General features: G+C 31.6%; 1 protein-coding gene across 5 annotated transcripts in view; it reads left to right on the top strand.

Moving 5' to 3' along the window:
* The first annotated feature begins 11881 nt into the window (after positions 1 to 11881).
* Positions 11882 to 20962, top strand: part of LOC108345984 (inositol hexakisphosphate and diphosphoinositol-pentakisphosphate kinase VIP2) — a 28927-nt gene continuing 19846 nt past the window's right edge. The window contains exons 1-10 of one of the 5 annotated variants that reach the window (XM_017584876.2): positions 11882 to 11916; positions 12159 to 12318; positions 12510 to 12569; positions 13190 to 13236; positions 13900 to 13983; positions 15982 to 16045; positions 16557 to 16710; positions 19003 to 19073; positions 19526 to 19630; positions 19753 to 19845. In XM_017584876.2, coding sequence (XP_017440365.1) covers positions 12244 to 12318; positions 12510 to 12569; positions 13190 to 13236; positions 13900 to 13983; positions 15982 to 16045; positions 16557 to 16710; positions 19003 to 19073; positions 19526 to 19630; positions 19753 to 19845 — 753 coding nt within the window. In that variant the 5' untranslated portion in view covers positions 11882 to 11916; positions 12159 to 12243. Of the gene's footprint in view, positions 11917 to 11954; positions 12319 to 12509; positions 12570 to 13189; positions 13237 to 13899; positions 13984 to 15981; positions 16046 to 16556; positions 16711 to 19002; positions 19074 to 19525; positions 19631 to 19752; positions 19846 to 20962 lie in introns of those variants that run through there. The other 4 variants (XM_017584879.2, XM_017584875.2, XM_017584877.2 and 1 more) reach the window with 4 other exon arrangements.

Below are 20962 nucleotides of genomic sequence, written 5' to 3' on the forward strand. Positions count from 1 at the left end.
GCCACTGGAAAGTGGCACTCAAGCGCCTAGAAAGAGATATTATATAAGTTGACAACACATTGTGTTTTATGGTTTTGATTCACCTGAAACTTATTTGAATGATCAAATTGGTTCTTTAAACATTAGAGTTTATGTGAAAACACATTTATATGTAAAACTAAGTAACCCTTTGATCATTAGACCCGTAACTAGGTGCATTAAGTTATTTGACATCTCCAAAAGTATCCAAACTCAAATCTACACCTTTTAAATCAAATTATGCAAACTAAAGGTCTGAACAAGTTATAATAGACTCGTTAACATACTCCAACACCTCATTTTCATCACAACCCCTACACTTTAGATTTTCACTAGTTAAAACCTCTAAAATAGACTAAAACGCGATAGAAAAGATCAACATATGAACCAAGTATCATATCCACCTCAAATTTTCCCTAACTCAACACTTAAACAAGTCCTAATTGACTTAAAAATTGATCCTAAACTTCTGGTTTTCCCACCAACCATTATCTCAAAAACTCGCCTATTAAAACCCCTAAAATACACTTTAAACAACATTGCAAACACGCTAAAAATGACTACCACTCCATTCTAAAACATATATAAGTTGATTCTCATCCTAAACAAATCACAAAAGACTAAATTAACTGTCCTAAACCACAAATTCTCACCTTAGACCAATATTTTATGAAATCACCTCTCAATCCTCCATTATCGACCAAAATTGACCTATAATTCTACTCATACATTTCCTCTTAATATTTTAACCAAAATTAACACAAATACCATCATATCAATTGCATTTCACAAGGTCATTCCAAGTTCACACAGAAATCACACAAAGCATCAACATCATTCATTCATTATCCTTTATAAACCACAATTAACACCAAAACAAACATTTTATACACAGCCAACCATTTATACAACACTAGCTTCCCTTACCTTAGAGAGGATGCTACCAAGCTCTATATGGTACACTACCCTTGCTTCGAGTTCAAGGAACTCTAGAAATACCTACAAATTATCAAATCGTGATCGAAGTGAGTCCTTAAGATCACATATTAATAAAAACCAAGAATAGAGTACGAATGATACATGCGAAGGGGTTCCTAAGCATGATCATAGATGGAGAACAAAAGGAAAAAAAGATAGAAACTTACTTACTTTAAACCACAAGCTGATTGGATAGGAATGAAGATTACTCAATTGTGATTTCATAGACACTTACTGATCGTTAAACAAATGATCGAAGAATTAGATTTATTAGACAGAAGGTAGAGAAACTTAAGAAAGGAGTTTTTAGATAGATGATTTATGTTTTAGATAATGAGAGGAGTTTAAAAAAATTTATTTATATTATTAAATTATTTTAAAACTAAAATACTCAGTCTCATTATTTTAAAACACTTATAAATTCTAATACTTTATTTTTTAGATTCTTACATTAAACAAATTTTTTTAATTAGGTTTAATTTAAGTCATTTAATAACGTTTATAAATTTTATCATAAATCAGGTTTTGAATTCATAAATGCAAGTTTCAATTTTAAATTAATGTAATTATATTCCATCAAGTCATCCTCATATCAATTCATTTATATTATCGCTCTCAATAAATACACAAAAGAGTAATATCATTGAGTTCGTCGTTAAATAACCAAATGACCAAAGCACAAAATCAAACAATGCAGAAAAAATGGACAGGACCCTGGAAATGGAAATTGAGAGCGACACAAAGGGAAAAGAGAGAAAAAAATGAAAGCAAATGAAGACCGTGACGGAACTGAGAAAGATAGATAAAGGCAAGGGATGACGACACATGCATATATAAGTAAATAATAAAACATGAATAAATAATTCATTTAATATAAAAAAATTAATTATATTAATTTTATTTAAACTTGTTAATATAATTAAACATGGGATTATTTTGTTTTTTTGTAAACATTCAAAACAAATGACAATTATTAAAAACAGAAAATGTGCTCAATTAATAATTATTACTGAAATTTAAAAACAAATTAATAAAATTAAAATTATTATATTGATTTCTTTATTAAATTAAAATTAACATGTATATATTAATATAAGAATAAACTTCATAAAATATTAAAGAATATATAACAACGATTATTCTTGTAACTATTACCATTTAATATTTTAATAATGACTATGGTTATTAAATGAACATAATGTAAAATTGATAATTCTCTTAAAAATATTACTCTGATCAGTAATTTTACTATTTTGTTAATGGCTTGGTTAGAATTATTTTAAAATATCATTAGTAGCTAATGTTGTGTTTGCTTTCACGTAATGTTACGAAGTAGTTTATTTTTAGTTATTTGTGTTGACTTGCGAAAATAAATTTGAAGAACTGAAATTCATTCTCCCACGGATGAAAAGTTACAAGGGAAAAATAAGAAACTTCAACATATAAATCATGGATAAAAATATAATTTTTTATAGATAATTGAACACAATAAAAAATTAAATTTATTCTTATTTTTGTAGTAAATCAGCTTGAAAACAAAAACAAATACATAAAATAATGAAATAATTCTTTAGAAAAACAATTTTTTATACGATAGTATAAACAATTTGTATTAATAATAAATAAATTTTATTTTTTAAAATAATATTATTTAATGAAATAAAAATATACTATATTTTTCTAAATTTAATTTTATTAAATGACCAAATAATTAAAAACAAGGGATAAAAGTAAAAATGAAAAAAAAAAGTATAAAAATTAATACTTTAAATATAAGTTATTTTTTAATAATTTATTAAATGATTAAATAATTAAAAATTATAAAATGATAAAATTAAGAGTGAAAAAAATAGTATAAAAAAAATTAATACTTCAAATCTAAGTTTTTTTAAATAATAAAAATGTTGAAAATGCGTTAGAGAAAATTTCTTAATGATGATTAAAATGTATCTATGTGCAACGAATTAATTATTTATTTATTTTGAAAATCAACTTGTTAAAATAATTTTTAGAAATGCACGGATAAAATTGATTAACAAATTTTTTTTATACATAATTAACGTTTTGGAGTTTGATATAAATATTTTAAATATAAATCATGGTTAAAAACAATGTAACAGAAAAAAAAGAAGAAAAAAATTAAAAATATCAAATGAATAAAAAATAATAATTGAAATCAAAAAAATAAACATGGATAAAAAGATAACTTCCTTGTTATTTTTTTTAGAATATAAAAAATAATATTTTAGAATTCACAGTAATTTTAAAATAGTGATACTCAATTAATTTAATAATAAAATATTTTAGTATAAATAGTTGTTATAAACGAATTTTATTATATAAACTAATTTTTTAGAGTTATCTACTTTCTATTTAAACTCTCACATTGTTTATTTGTTTAAAGATTGAAGAGTACAGTCTCGATAAAAACTACAATTTCACCAGGTTTAATTGTTGAACAAAGTAACTTTTCCTTTTACTCCTTTTATTAATCACTTTGGAGTTTTGTATGCATGTGGGACAATTTACTTTTGCATGTGAAGATTTAGGGTTTCTAAGGAACCTTTGTCCAATTAGGATCCTTAAGGCGGGATTGAATTATTGATATTATATTCTTTGTGTAGATTATATTCATATAAGTGTTTAAGGGTATTTAAAATTGATAGACTTTAGTGTTATTCCTAAACAAATAAGTGAAGTTAGTTATTTATGAAATAATTGTGTTCTGTTGAGTAATTTGAGTAAAATTGTGGTTTAAATCTTTAAATGGAATGTATCTCTAAAATTTGACCCATTTAATCAATTGTAAGATTTATATTTTGCTAACTTATTTTGTCATATAAGATGTAAAGATAAGATTTAAACATTTAAACTTATTTTTTAACATCTCATTTTAATTTAATAAAACCACTAAGACATCTCTCTTCAATTTAATAAAATCACTGAGACATTACATATTTAATCATTCAAAATAGTTAGCATATATATAAGTACAATCATCTCCGAAAGAAACAACCAAACATGAACAAAAAGAATATTTGTTATTCTAGACTGTGGGTTCTATTACATGTTACAATTTATCCATTCTTGCATCATCTTCTGCTTACACCAATAAATGGTGATCATCACAAAATAAGAAATATACAAACAATAAATGGTACAAGCAAAGTGAGGGTAAGTTGATAACTTTAAACATGCATAATTTAACTTCATAATAAAATGTCTACATAGTAAGATATCACACTCAAGTTAGCAATTCATCATTCCAAAATTGCAAGGCAATCTCAAAACAATACAAACATAAAATTAGACTCAATTATTCGAATTTATGCATTGACTTGGACATTAGAAGCTTTGCACTTGTCATAAAACTTCTTATGCATTGTAGTAAAAGCTTTGACTCCACCTAGCCTAACAAACTAATAAAATTTCGTTGTACAGGTTAAGTTAACTTATGGCATCACAAGGCGAGGGTCTCATCCTTAGTCCCACCATAAGAACCCCATTTAGTTTTCACCACCAAGACTACGACACTCTATGTGAGTTTGTAAGCTTATAAAGTATAAGATGATTTATGACCAACACCCCCTAACCAATGCATAACACTAAATTAATAAGGATTTGAAATTCTTCCTCAGAAGCTAAAACCCTAAATAATCATACAATTCACAACTTTACTTCATCCTTATTAAGCACTATCTCGTACAAAATTCCATTCATATGCACAAATCATAACTGAACAGATTTCAGATACTCAAAGAATCAGTACACAAACATTTATACACATATACATCAACAAACCATATATTTTCTTTTACTCCAAGATCAAACCAAAACCACAAATAATAATGCTTTTCATGAAATAGAAACCTAAAATAAGTTAAACATAAGAGACAAACTTTTTTAACTACAAATATCAAATCAAATATCCCATTGGTCAAAATAACAATTCATGCGGTTAGGACCTATTATCAAAATTTCACCTTGATTTGACGGTTAATGAAGCAAGAATGCTATTTTTCCCAAGATGATGTAGACCAGAAAATAGGAGGGTGTTTGACACTAGAAAAGTGGCGCCTGACACTATAAACCCTTGAAAACCACTTATTTGAGTGCATCCAACAGTTTAAAAATGGTGCCCAATGCCTCCAAGTCAATGGACATTGTCTTAGTGGTGCTTGGCGGCGCTATAACAACACCCAACAATGTATCAGTATCCAGAACTTCTTATTTGAGCTTTGATTAAGAAATTTGTCTCCTTTTGAGTTAATCCTCACTTAGTAATTTTTCAAACACTTAAAATTTAAATTTTTTAACTCGAGTTAGGTCATATTACTCAATTAAAGAATTTCCCAGAGACATTACAACTCACAGACAAACAATAAAATTCATGCTTTAACATATCACAATACATACGAATAACACACATACCAAACATATTAAATCAAGTCTAGATCAAATTAAATCACAATTCAATACATACACACACACACACACATATATATATATATATATATATATATATATATATATATATATATATATAACTAGCTAATTAGTTTAGCTTAAAACAAGTATAATTACTTTTCTCACATGTGAAACATTAACAACTTTAATTGTCTAAAACTCCTTCCACTTCACATATGCTCTATCTACACATAGGGACATCACAAGAATGATCAGAACCTATCATAAGGATCACTTATATGCTAGACATATTGATGATTCAAGTAGCACATGTAAGCAAGAAAAATCCACATGCAACAAAAACAAATTAGTCATACGAAAAGGGAAAAAACAATGACTTACTCGATTGAAGAAATTTATTGGTCTAAATTGAAGAGCTCTCCACGATGATCACTTCTACGATCTTGAATCTTCAATCAGATGAATAGAAGGTAAGAACTCATATAGAAAAATCAAATAACCTTAGAAAAGTGACTTTTAGAGAAATAATATATTTTAAAATAATTAAACTATTTTATAAAACTTCTTACTTATATAAATCCTTTTAATATTAAAACAACCAAATCTTACTATTTTTAAACCACTATTAATTCTAAAATATCATTTTTTTTAAATACTCACATTTTTACTAAAAGAAATGCTTATACTAATAAGAAAGTTTGAAAAAAATTCTTCAACTAATGCTTTTGATTTATTAAATATTAGAATAAATTTATATTTTATAATAATTAAAATAATTTATTAAAAAAAAAAATTATAAGCAAAACACAAGCAAAATATTTAAAATTAAACCAATTTAAATTAAAGGCTTAATACCTGTTTTTGTCCCTCTTTTTAAGGGAAATGTTCACTTTCGTCCTACCTTTTTCAAAAAGTTCAATTTGGTCCCACGTTGTGAAAAAAGTGTCCAAGTTAATCCTTTTTGGTCACGGCGTTAAATATTTAACGATTCTGCTGCCAGCTAGGAGTGTGGTGTGCAACGTGGCTTTTTACTTGCGTAACGTGGCAGTGACAGTTTAGGGTTTAACTGAGAACGTGGCTCGTTCAGCCCTGTCCACCCCTCGGCCCCTCACTCCCAACCACACACGCCCCTGCCAAATCCATTTTGTTCTCCGTGTAACACCCACCTTTCGAACCTCAGATCTTCCTCTGCCCTCATCTCCGTTTCCTTAAAGTCATCAAATCCCTCCATCTTCGATAAGATTTCACCCATAAACTATTTTCCCATTCATCTCTTTCATTAGATTTCAGTCATCAGCTACCCTACGGCACCTCCACAGCCAACTTAGGACCATCTCCTCCGCCCTCAACATTCTCCCATTACCAGACAACTCAACCTCCAACTACCGCGAACCACACCAAACCTGCAAGAAGTACCAGAAACAACCTAACCCATATCTCCCCTCACACGCACGCTGACACTGGTCCTCATTCATCCCCAACAATTCATACCCAATAGGGAAACCGTAACCAACCCAATGGATGCCACCATTATCATATTCTTCGAAAATTTATATCCCCACACAGAAACAGAATATAGATAAAGGTGACCAGGAGAACCCATCGTGGTGGCCTCGGTGGCGACGGGTATCGGTGGCGACGGGAATCGGTTCACGGCTGCCAGACGGGTGGAGGTTGCGGAGAGACGAAGAGACCTCGGGTCTCTAGAGAGTGTGTGAGCTGAGGGGGTGAGCGGGAGAGTGTTGGATCTGAGGGGTGAGGAATAGAAGAAGAATGCTGAACCCCTAGGGGATTCTCGATCAGAAAAAGACCGCCCCGAGCCTGGGCATGCCAAAGAAAAAAAGCCCCTTTCTCTTTCGCGCGACACCTCTGTTTTCATTTCCCTAACAATCAAACCCTAACAATCACAATTTTAATCTCACTGCCACGTTCTCAGTTAAACCCTAAACTGTCACTGCCACGTTACGCAAGTAAAAAGCCACGTTGCACACCACACTCCTAGCTGGCAGCAGAATCGTTAAATATTTAACGCCGTGACCAAAAAGGATTAACTTGGACACTATTTTCACAACGTGGGACCAAATTGAACTTTTTGAAAAAGGTAGGACGAAAGTGAACATTTCCCTTAAAAAGAGGGACAAAAACAGGTATTAAGCCTAAATTAAAAACAATTCAAATTCAGAACATTCTCTTAGTCCTCACAATTTCACTATAGGAACTGGTTATCGTCTCTTGACTAATAATAACCTAAACTAATAATTTTGAAAAAGATTTGTCAACTAATGCTTTTATTTCATTAAATATTAGAATACATTTTATATTAAATAACATCCCAAAAATACAGCAATAAACCATATAATTGAATATTTACATTTAACAATATAACAGATCAGTCTTACACACGAGAACGTACGGTCTCGGCCGAACGGCCTTACAGAAAGAGTTACAATATAAAATACACACTAGTCTGACCGAACGGTTTACAAAAGGAAATTTACCGAACGGTCGAGCTTAACAAAAAGGATGATGATCGAACGACCACTATACCCTAACTAAGCTATAAAATTAATCGAACGTCCTATGGTTCGGCCTTGACTTCAACTTCTACGAGATTCGCATCCTCCAAATTTTCTTCTTCCAGCGCATCTATCAACAACGCGTTCGCGTCTACTCACATCCACACGGATGATCATTGCAACGACAAGACGGACGTACAAAACAAGACACGACAGAAACGAAGGGTAAGCTTATGTAATTTAATTTCATACATCAACATATATTTTTCAAACCATTCAACAAACAAAGTTCATTTCATCAAACATAACATACGGAACCTATTACTTAGACTGACTGTCCGGACTGTATGAAATCTGTGTAGCTACAGGCGTTCGTGCACTCGGGTGATGTAGTAACTGGGATACACTCAACAGCTGCCACCCGAGGTTAGTCCTATTCATCCAAAGTACCCCTAAGGACGGGACCTCCTGCCGTTCCCACACATGACCTACCCTCCTCTACGTGAAGACGAGTACTCACGGAACATCAGGATGAACAACCAGCTTAGCATAACCACATTCATACTCTACCAATTCAATATCCAAACATGAGTCGTTCCTCCCCGGAACGCTCATTCATAAACCACAACTTTTCCATATCACGTTTCCTTCATCTATCAATAATACATAACTCATTTAATCACCTCGTATAAAGATTTAAGAGGATTGAAAATAACGAACGTTCAACCATATTTAAACTGGCCGAACGCATAGAGCGAGATCGAGGGACCTTCAACTGTGAGAGTGGATTTAGATCAAGGATTAACAACGGATTTTTTAAGAAAGATGACAAGAGTAAAGATATATTCCAATAGACGAATGGGACGAACGTCGATTTAAACGTTGAGCCAGTTAAAGGAACCGACTCTTGAGGACTCTATCTGAACCTTAAAAGACCAGACAAAGAACGATGACTTCAGAGAGAAATCACTGAATAATAATATTTCAAGGCATGAAGAATAATACTTAGAATTATCTCGTCTGAAGAAAACGAACGTTAGTGAATACTTAGTTTAGTTGAGTTTAGTATCAAAAGTCTAAGTGACAGTCAAGGACTAGACACTATAGCGAGCGAACCCTAGAGGGCTTGAACGAACGCTCATATAACGAATTTAGACTAAGGAGATAGAACGAGTGCCAGGTGTGAGACCAAACACTTGCTTATGACAAACACTTGGTAGAAAACCAAGTGCTACTAACGAATATGAAAGAGGATGGATAATTATGTCAAGACACTATTGAAGTATTATTTACGGATACTAAAATATTTCATAGCAGGATATCAAGACCGAACTATGCTTGGCCGAACGCTCAAGCACAGAAGTTCGAAGTGTAGACGCTCGTCCTCCACTAGAGTTCTTCCCGAATGAAAGAATCCACTACTAACCAAATTCACTATAAAACCGAACGGTTAAAGACCGTTCAGTAACGAACGTCACTTTCTTAGGGGAAATTTCTTATCAGAAGTAATATTGTTCAAATTCAGTTCTCGACATATAGTTTTCATACATTTATACTTTCATACCAAAAATCCATATTCCATATCTCATATCACCAAATCATATAATTTTCATACATTTCATGCATCATAACATAGCATAATCATTTTTCATGTTAAAGCAAATCAACGGACGTTTAGGAAATACATAAGCATGTGAATTAAATCAATAAGCTTCCCTTACCTCTTAAAGTGAACGAATGTACTAAGGTAAAATACTCTTCGTCTGACTGAGTTCCCTTCTACCCTTACGTTCCATTCCTCTTTAAACTAATTCAAACATCCAATAAACCAACAGAGACTCAGACAGGATAACAGCATGCAACCGGAGCTGGGTTTGCATGTATCAGAAAAACGAACGGCTAGGCATAAAGAAACTTACCAGTTTCAGAACTCAGATTTGTTCGGTTCAAAGTGAAGCTTGAGACGCCGAGAGTGCTCCTACGGTCTCTGAATGAGAATCGGAGAAGAGAAAGATGAGTTACAGTAGAGAGAAGGGAGAGTTTTATAGAGAGAAGAAGGAGAAAATGAAAGATCAGATTTTTGAAAGAAGAATGGTGCATGCAGAGAGAGTGGGAAGGAGGTTTCAAAAAATCATTTTTTCTTCTCATGTAAAACGAGCGTCCGCTCTTCTGCTGACACCTACATCCCACTATCTGATTTCAGATCCTCGTTTCTTGACACCTGGCGTCTATGCAGAGGGTTTTGGGTGCGTTTTAAATCAGCTGACAGGAGGGGTTTTGGGTACATATTTACTAGGTCTGACAAAATAATTAATTAAATAAAAATTCTATAAGCAAAACACAAACAAAATATTTAAAATTAAACCAATTTAAATTAAAAACAATTCAAATTCAGAATATTTTATATACTATTCTCATCCTCAAATTTATCACCAGGAAGTGTAGACAAGATTGGATTTGAAAATTCAGCAATGCTTTATCATGGATAAAAGTTGCGTTCTTAATTATTAATTGACGAACTAATATTACAGTAACAAAAAGAGGATAAAAAAAGGAATCTTTTCCTGTTGTATGTTAAGAAACAAAAAGTGTCTGGATGAGATAAAGAAAGTGCATCAAAAGCTTAAATAACAGATAAAAGTAATAAAAAAGCATATGATCTTATTTTAATTTAAACTACTACAAAATATAAAGCTAGTTGGGTCAATAATGTTGAGAAAGGTTTATTTGGATATTTTTTTATATAGGTTTAATCTGAAAAAACATACATATATTTCTATAAATTTTAAAAATATTAAACAATGTAATATTCAATGTAAATTATATAAGTGTCATGCAATCTCTCTGATATTGATTAATTCAAGCGTGGGATGGAGAATCACAACTAATATCCTTTTTCTTCATGATCTTCAATGTTGGTTTCCGTTATAAAGTTAGTATTATTTCTCATTTTTCAACTTCAAAGTGATATTTGTTAAAATACTTTGAAACTCAAGCCATTTATATGTTTTAATAGGTTATTAAAGTAAAATTTTAAATTCATAATATAATCATTCGTCTCTTTACTTTATTTCTATATTTATAAATTTTAAACATAACGTAAAAGTTTCAAAAGTTAATAAATATATTTTACCTATAATTATGTTCAATTTGCATGTCTAATGAAAGCATAATCAATCAGTTTAGTGAGAGTCATCCAATTTGCAATAACTTAAAGTAAAAAAGAATTTCCAATGTTGTTCTAGAAACGTTTACTCCAGTCAATGATAGACTAATATGCAGTCAATCAAAAGGTTTGATTTATATGTTAGAAATAGTGTTTTAAATAAATTTCTATCTAAAAAATAGTCAATAATACACAACCATGATTTACCCCAACTTAACCAAATAAAAAAGAATTGTTGCAAAAAGTTTGAGTCCATGATAGTGACTAAGAAAGCAGCTTTAAGGAAAACGTAACAGGTGGGTTCACTTTGATGCTTTAGAATCAGAAAATCCCAAAATCCAATTCAACAACTTGTTTTATTCACCTTTTTCTACCCGTCTTTCTTCAAGTCTATTTCCTGCTAAAGGTTTAGCCCCCTCTTTTCCATTGCATATTCCAGCATCCCAAAATGCACATTCCCATTACAAACCAACAACATTTTTAACTTCCCACCAAAAATTCTTCAATGTTTTTAATTACATTCATTATTTTTCTTCTAAATATAAATAGTATTTTATGTCTTTAAAACTTTTATATGGAATTTTCCAACTTCTTTTTCTCTTATAAACTATTTATTCTCTATTTATATGATAATCTTAAATCCATATCACCAAAACTTTAAATATTTAAAATAACATATCCTATTTAAAATAAAACAATATAAAATAAATAAATATGTATTAGAAAGTATATAATTTACTAATTTTTTTAATCAGCCTTCATGAAACATTCCTTGTCTTAAGGAATTTGATTCGCCACAGTTAAACCAACGTACGGTGGTGACTGTTATACAGTACTCACAACATTCTTTCTTTTTAAACGTTTATTTTTTGTTTCTCTGTTTTTCTTTTTTTTCTTTTTATTTGTGCTTCCTTTCAGACTCAGTTTGTCTTTGTTGGAACAAATTTTCATTCAGTCGTTATTCATATATTTACCGAGACGCAACACTTAAACAGTTTCCGCCATTTTTCTCGGTGCTCACGTTCACGCATTTTCTCTCGCGGAATGCGCAGGGATTCCGTTACGACGACACCGTTTCGTTGATAATTTATTGCCATTGGGTTCGAAGACGCCAGCGAGGGTGAATCGATCTCAGAGATGGCGGTGGCGCTCGCGGACAAGGTTAAGATCGGTGTCTGCGTGATGGAAAAGAAGGTGAAATGTCACTCAGAGGTTCTCTCTTTCATTAAACTTAATCAATCAATCTAGTTTCTTCGTCTTCTATTTCGTCTTTTGTTTTGCGTTTTGATGATTTGGTACTACGGCGGCTTATTTCGGATTTCGAAGCGAGTTTGAACTTCGAAGAATGCGCGCGATTCCCTGCCTCTGTTTTTCTGCCCTCATTGCTGGATTGGATTTTGCAGGTCTTCTCCGCGCCTATGGGACAAATTTTTGATAGGCTACAAGCGTTTGGTGAATTCGAGGTAGGTGAACGAGTTTGCAGTGTTCTGATTTTTTGTATCAGATGTGGTGGATTGTTGTTGAATAAACTAGAAATAACAGAGTTTGGATTATTCGATTTCTTTTTTAATGCTAATGTAAACCATATGAGTGAATAATACGAATCGATTATATTGTAATAGTTTATTTTCCTTTCACATTTTCAACATATACAAAATTGCAGTTGGTATTTACGCGACTTTTACTATAATTATAAGAATTCTCAAATCATCTATCACGTGAGATGCGTGATGATTCATTGTCAGCACATATACTGCTTACTCATAGTTTATAATGTATTTTTATGAGTTGACTCTTAATGCATTCTTAGTATAAAATATGTTATATTATGATATATAAATCTTAACTTTTAACCAAATTATAGTAAAAGTCAACAAACTTATCGGAACTTGATATTCTGTGATTACACGATAGAATACTCTCAAAGCTCAGTACATACTCCATACACTATTTATCCTGTTTCTATTATATATTATTTTGTTCTGTGAAAGAAACGGCTGAGTTGGTAATTCTGTTTTCCATTTTTTTGCAATGTTTTTTCTGTTTATTTCTATTCTTATTTGATATTTTGTATTATTTGTAGGTCATACATTTTGGGGACAAGGTGATCCTTGAAGAACCAATAGAGAGGTATGATAGTCTTATTCATATGGCTGGAACCTAGTTTGAACTCTAAATTTGGAGAGCAATATTTTGTGGTCCTGTTTGAGAAAAAAAAGTTTCACGTGTGTATTCAGCCGACTCTCTTTTATTATAATGCATCCAACTTAGGGAATAGGAATGTAACAGTTGGGCAGACAGAAATTGGGAATGCAAGCAAGGTGAAACTTGTGTAATTATAAGGTTATCAACGAAAAATACAAATGAAAATAAACTAAATATTCCCTAGTTTTAGTTTTCACCATGGGAAAATGATGGAATTTTTTAGGACGTGGAAAGTTTTATTCACATGTATCAGTTAAACATTTATAATATCTTATTGTATGTTCGTGATAACATTAAGTTATTTTGCTACTGTTTGTGTTTGCTATAACATTTATTTTTACTGGAGTTTGAGATTGCTGAAGTGTTTAAACTTTGTTGATTTTGGAAGGAACTATTAACAACAGTGCCAACTTTCTTTACAGCACGCATCTATATGAACTGCTTAAAAGTTCCACGATGACGTGACATCATTAATTGTATTTGTACTTGCCACATTTCAGTTACAGCTGAACTGTTTTATTTTTGTTGACCTTGTGGACGTTTGAGGCTATGTCGTTCCAGTAATGTTTAAATATTGTGTTATTTCAGCTGGCCAATATGTGATTGTTTGATTGCTTTCTATTCCTCGGGATATCCCCTTCAAAAGGCAGAGGCGTATGCTGCTTTAAGGAAGTAAGCTTGTTTATTTAGCAACTTCATTTGATTTGAATATTAAATGTATGTCTTGTTACTCACTAGCCTGTATAAGATAGTGTAAGAGCGTTAAAAGTTGGGTTATTAAGCACTAAAATGTTCTTGAATTACATATAAGCCCATGAACAGCTACATCCGTGATGGTCAAATTCTTGTATAAATATAATATGACAATAGATATATGCTAGCTTATTGACAATCATCTTCTCAAAAAAGAAACCTTTATTTTCTGGTGTATTTAGTGTACATGAATTTTGATATGAGAATTTTTATGGTTCTTTGCTCGCTGATATTTCAAGGTAAATTTCTTTTTCTGACGCTGAAATTGGGAGGGGATATATTGCTGTTACGTGCATGGAACCCTGTTTATGATGCTAATGTTGCACTATTCTGTAGCCTGTAAGAGGTTTTTTAGTCTAGTGGAAGTGTAAGGTCTTTGTGCTACTCTTTTCAAATGTTGGGTTGAGAATTAGGCGTCATCACTGACAGGAAATTCTCCGCTAAGTTTGGTATGAGTGTAAAATGTATTCATGAATTTGCATGCAGATTAAGACACGTGAAGTGTACAATTGTGAGAAACTAGTCATTCTTGTGTATAAACTTTTATTAGATAGAGAGAGAAATCAGAAAGAATATCTTGTAATTAGATAAATGCCAGTAACACACTATTATTGATTGCAATTTATTGAAACTTAAAAATTTTGGTAGGTCCCTCTTCTTATTCAGTGAATTTCTCTTGATTTTGTAGTTTTCAATAAATTGTATTGTGTTAGGAAGAGTATTGATAGAATGATGAAAGTATAAAGATGACGAGTCACCAGGTAACAACTCTACTAAGTGAGACTGAGTTTGTTATTACAGTCTGACAATGGCAGCTGTAACTAACTATGCTGAAATACAAATGTCAGGCTATAGAATATCCTGAGATATACTCAAGAAGAATCAACTTTTAGGTTGCTTCTAAATCTTATTGAAACTGATCGTAACTGGAATTAGCCTCTAATTTCTAGGAAGATTTTGAAATCTTCACAGGGTATTATTGACCCACAAATGGTTTGACTTTCACCTTCTTTTTCCTAGTGGAGGTTCCTGCAATATTGAATCTATCATCCTGAAATCGTTTTCTTTCCTGGAGAAGGATATGGTAGAGATCTCAATTAACCACACTGAATCATTCTTGTTTAATTAGTGTTACTGTAGAATTAGTGGGCTAATGCTCAAATTTACAGCATATATTGCCTGTTGCTTTGTTTTCTGTTTTTCAGTTGTATAACATATGCACTCATATAATAGTTTCTTAAAATTGATAAATGGAGTCATTCCAAGAAAATGAGAAAAGAGTGAGAAAGCTAGAGAAAATACGGAGAGAGATATGAACTAGTATTCTGTTATTAAAACCGTATCTCTGAAAAATATAAACTAAGAACAACTACAGTTGACCGGCAACTGCTAACAGCATTCAGTAGAGTGTCAGGGTTGAGTTACGGAGTATGAGGCTTAAGTCGTACATAGGAAGTGTGTGATTGTTAGATTTTGAACTCTCCAATTACAAGAACTGTATTAGTGTTCTTCACCATCTCCCTTAGCCATAATTAATATTGGCATTGTAGCATTCGATTGGGACTAGTCAGAGGGCTAGTGCACAACCAGCCGGTGAGTTCTAAGGCTATGTGGGGTTTTAGGATCCAAATGAAAGGTATGGGACTCCAGTTTTACATTGGGAGTTGGGATTCTGGTGTAGGATTTTTATAGGTTTTGGACTCTTCCTACTGCATTTCTGTGTGGTTCTTACAAGGTTCTTATCATAGTGTCAGTTTTATCCAAGTTTAAACTTAATTTAACTGCCGACAAAAGGACTAAACAAGCGGAAGATTATCTTCTCTAACAATGATTATCTACTGTTTGTTACACTTTTACTTTGAATGTTTGGATGAGAAGGTGTACTGGTCCATAAACTACTCATGCACTGTGATGCAGGCCTTTTGTGGTAAATGAACTGGAGCCCCAGCACCTTCTTCATGACCGAAGGAAAGTATACGAGGTACATGGATTGAGTCAATCTCCCTCTTTTTTAGGTTTTAATCTAAACTCTTTGTAGTTTTCACGTATGATGAAGCTTTGTTCTTTTGGCTTTGAATGCCTTGCAAATGTGCTATCTTCTGGCTTTGACTGCTGATAACTCTGTTCCGCATGCTGTATTGGCTTGGGTTTCGACTTAAGGCCTTAACTTTTTTTCATTGTTTATTTAACAGCTGATATTTATATGTACATTTTTTGCATGAAGCCAACCCAAGGAAGTGAAAAACTGAACTTTGAGTTTGTGTTAGTTCGCGTGTTGCTAAGAAAGGAAAAAAGAAAAAAAAATTTACTCATTAAAGTTATATTGGCTTGTCCTCTGCTCTTCCCCTGAGACAGACTTTTAGTGAAGATCATATTTCTATTTAGTGTTGTTAGTTATGAATTTATATCCAATTACACTAAAATATGCTATGCTATTTCTTTGATGATATATATAATTTATTTTTTATAAATGTTCAATTTTGGGCTTCAAGCGTCTTGAAATGTTTGGAATCCCCGTTCCAAGATATGCCCTTGTAATTAGGGAAGTCCCGTACCAACAACTGGATTACTTTATTGAGGAAGAAGATTTTGTTGAGGTTCATGGCATGCGGTTTTTTAAACCATTTGTAGAGAAGCCTGTTGATGGTAAGCTCGTTTCTTGTGTGGGTGATACTCTTTATTTTGCTTCCGTCTCTTTCATTAGTATTTTTCTTTTTGGGTACAAAGTAACTAATGAATGATATGTGCATTCTATTGGCTTGTTTTATTGTGGGGTGGGGATGTTCATTTTGTTCCATTTTTTTTTTCTGCGAATCATTGTTATATGTAATGTACATTGGCTTCTTTTATCATGATAATGATTTTCGGGGGTTTTCTTTTTGTTCCTTTATCTTTTACCAAGTAGTCATTGATATAAGTAATTTACATTGGATTGTTTTGTCAAAACAAAGATTTTCAATCGTGTTATTTTTGTCCTATTTTTTTATTAGGCAGCCCAAGTGTTAACTCTACAATCGAATTTTCAACGGCAGGAATCGCAATCAATAAAAGTTAATCTTATTAAAATAAATATAATTTAAAAATTCTTACAGCATTGAATCGAAATTAATATAGATGAAAATCAATAACATGTTTTGAATATGTGATATTCAAAATTTCAGGCGGAAACAATAGGGAATAGCATTCACTCACACTATGGCTTACAAGTTGTGTGATGTAAATACATCTTTTGCGTTTTTTAGTGTTAGGATATTTATCCTATTTTATCATCATTATATTATGTCAAGGGTTACCCTATTTATTATGATTATATTGTGTCAAGGGTTACCCTATTTATCATGATTATATTGTGTCTAGGATTATTTATCATGATTATATTGTGTCTAGAATTACCCTATTTATTATGTACTTTTGTATCAATTTATTCTTATAAATAGAAGATCATGAGAGGAATCAATCAAGCCCTCCAGAATTATTTTACAGTTTAATTCTCAAGTTGGTATGTTCAAATCACGAGTAGTAACTTCTATAATTGGTTATTATATCTTTATATCATTTCTTGAAATGATGAAACTCAACTACATGTGATCATTGACTATTTGGAAAGAATAATAAAATAAGTAATAGGTAAATGAATACTTACCGAAAATAAATTAATTTATCTATTTTTCTGCTTGATAATAATATTTATAAGTAAACCCTAGTGCATTAATGATATACCAAACTTGCACGTCACATGAGCCCTATGCAGCTGTTACTCTTCAGAGATATATGTGCTGGACTTATAAGACTCATGGAAAATGTTTTAATTTGTGATGCAATTTGTTACATTGCATTCATGACACTTTGAATTTATTAAATAATGAGCCAAACTGTCAGTCTTTATATTACATGCACTTGCAGGAATGTTATACCTTATATCTCGTACACTAGACTTGCCCATGATTCATTTATTTGCCTTACATAGTTCGCTAGCGTTTTTTGTGGGTTACGTACTATATTTTAACTTTGTACATGTTAATTCTCATTGGAAAAATAAATTGAATTATTGTCCTATTTAACAGAATGTAGCTGAATTTCCAGCTGTGTCTCTGACAGAAATCCTCTATAATCAGTAATTTCTGCTTCTAATAAAAGTGAAAACCAGATCCTTTTTATTACTAATAATAATTAGACCACATACAAAATATCTTAAAATATCACTACTATTCCTATATAAATCCAATAGGATTAGCTCCATATATATATATATATATATTACAGAATCTTACTCGAAGCTGATTTCTTCAGTGATTCCTAAGAAGTTCTTGTGAGAATATCAACAACCTACTGTCTTGTTTGAATGTAGGACAATTGAAAAATTTAATTGTTTACTTTTTTTTTTAGAAAAAAATGTCTATTGATATTAATATGTTTTGTCCGATCATGATGGACTGCATTCTGGGCAATACTGATTGTTGTTTTTGGTGTTTTGAAGGAAGAAACTCCTTGTTTTGGGGAAACCTGTGTTTGTGCTAGAATCTCAACTATAAACAGATGCTTTCTATAATTTATTTAGAATTCTGTGTATCATTTTTTCCTTAGCTTCAACAATAAACACTTTTTGTTGGTAAAATAAAAATTTCATATTCCTTATCTGTCATGACTTAGGGACACAAGGTGATGTAATGAGAATCTTAGATAATTTGATGAAGAGCATGTGGAAACCATTTGCATCATGTTTTATCTCTTGCGTACCTTGATATTATGTTAGTGTTTACTTATTGTACTTTCAATTTTGTGTGTTTTTCCATTGCAAGTCCTCTAGCATGATTTTCTTGTTGTATCTGATACTAAATGAATGGAAGTTATAACCCCAAAATGCGTTAATTGTTCAATCATGATTGGAAATATATTTCTCAATTTTTTTAATAACTGTCATTTCTGTGCTTTTTGAAGCTGATAACCACAGTATAATGATATATTATCCCAGTTCAGCTGGTGGAGGTATGAAGGAATTGTTTAGGAAGGTGAGCTTTAGGCACTCTCCCTAGGTAATATTCTACTATTAACATGATATGATCTGTAGAAGACATTCTTTTTCTAATAGACTGGTTCAAACTGATTACTTTTTTGGTTTGTTTTTCTGTCGAAATAACTAACCCAGTGATGAGGTTTTATTAGTTCTCATCTGTGTAATAAACATCATCCTATTCTGTCATATTTATTTTTAAATGGGAGGATTACATTGGTTGGATGCCTGTATGCTATCTCCAGTAATTATATTGCAATACAATCTTTCGAAAGCATATATAAGTAGTTGTAAATATAAATGTATACTATGCCTTCTTACAACTTGAGCTTTAACATCGCTTGTTTTTCAGTAACATGCTCTTTGCATAATTTATAGTGCTTCCTTTATCTCTTTTATGAGTTATAGTTAATCAACTTGGTCTCTGTTTTGGGTATAACATTATCTTAGGTTGGAAATAGGTCAAGTGAGTTTCACCCAGACGTGAGAAGAGTAAGGCGTGAAGGATCCTACATTTATGAGGAGTTTATGCCAACTGGAGGAACAGATGTTAAGGTTTGGCAGTTTTGAGATTTATGTTGCTTTCTATTCCTTTTCTCTTAAATGTATTTCAAATGTTTCTCCATATCTTTTTGCATATTAGAATGGTCTCTTAAAATTTTGATAAATGACTGTAGGTGTACACAGTAGGTCCTGAATATGCTCATGCTGAGGCAAGGAAGTCACCTGTTGTTGATGGTGTTGTTATGAGAAATCCTGATGGGAAGGAAGTAAGTAGAATTCATCGCTTTTCTCAGATATTCTTTCTCTGTTCTCGTATAAATTTGGTCTTCGTTGCCTATCCATTTAGCATTACAAGATGGTCCTTCTTAGTTATTAGTCCATTCCTAGGAAAAGCTTTTTCCTACTTAGGTTTCATCATGTTGTTTTCTGTCAATCTCTAGGTTTCCAGTTATGCAGCTTTAAAACAATATATATTTCTGTATGAGTTTCTTTTTTCATCTTTTTGGGTTACATTTTAGTTAATTGAAGGACACAGATCCTTTTGGTTGGGCCAAACATAGTGCTTTAAATATTCTTCTTTTCATACATTCAATCAATGAAACGGTGCTTGGTATTTCTGTTTATGATTATTAATTACCAATAGAAAGCCTTATATTAAAATTGATCTTTTTAGTCCTTGTAATTTGAGCAAAAATTGTTTTAATTCCTCTTTCCAAATGTCTTTTACCTAAATATTGTCTAACTGAATACTTTAGAAGGAAAACAATCATGTGGCTTGGTAATTGATGATAAGAAAGCAAAATCAAATTAGTTTGTCCAATGTTATTCATATAAAAGAAATCTTTGATAATATTTGGACAGAGCGACCAAAACCGGCTTTTTTCAAATTACAAGGACTAAATACATCAATTTAAATATAGGGACAAAAACTTTTACACCAAATTCAGACCAGAAACATATTGTGAGTAAATAGTCCATGCACTAAGTTGTAAAGGTTCTTTTACATTTTTATCTGATCACATGTCGTAGTGTATGGTATTTGCTAACTTTTGCAATGACTATTTAAAAAGTCGTACTTTCATGATTCTGATTAACATGGTAAAACTTTAATAATAGTGCGTAAAAAGTATACAATATTCTTTTTATTACATGATAATATACGGATAATCTGAAAATGTATTATACCGTCATCCAATCACAAATCATCATTAAAAATCATTGTGAAAGTAAAAAAAAAAGTTACCATACATGATTGTTTGTGATTGGATGACAATGTAAATTATTTTGCCCTAGTTGTGGTTAGCCTTTTTTTTTCCTAATTATTATTTGTATAAAAGAAATAATTCATTCAGAAAAGAAAAGATTATTACAAAGAATTAGGCG

The sequence above is a fragment of the Vigna angularis genome, chromosome 8 (genome assembly GCF_016808095.1).
Source record: "Vigna angularis cultivar LongXiaoDou No.4 chromosome 8, ASM1680809v1, whole genome shotgun sequence".
Taxonomy (NCBI): domain Eukaryota; kingdom Viridiplantae; phylum Streptophyta; class Magnoliopsida; order Fabales; family Fabaceae; genus Vigna; species Vigna angularis.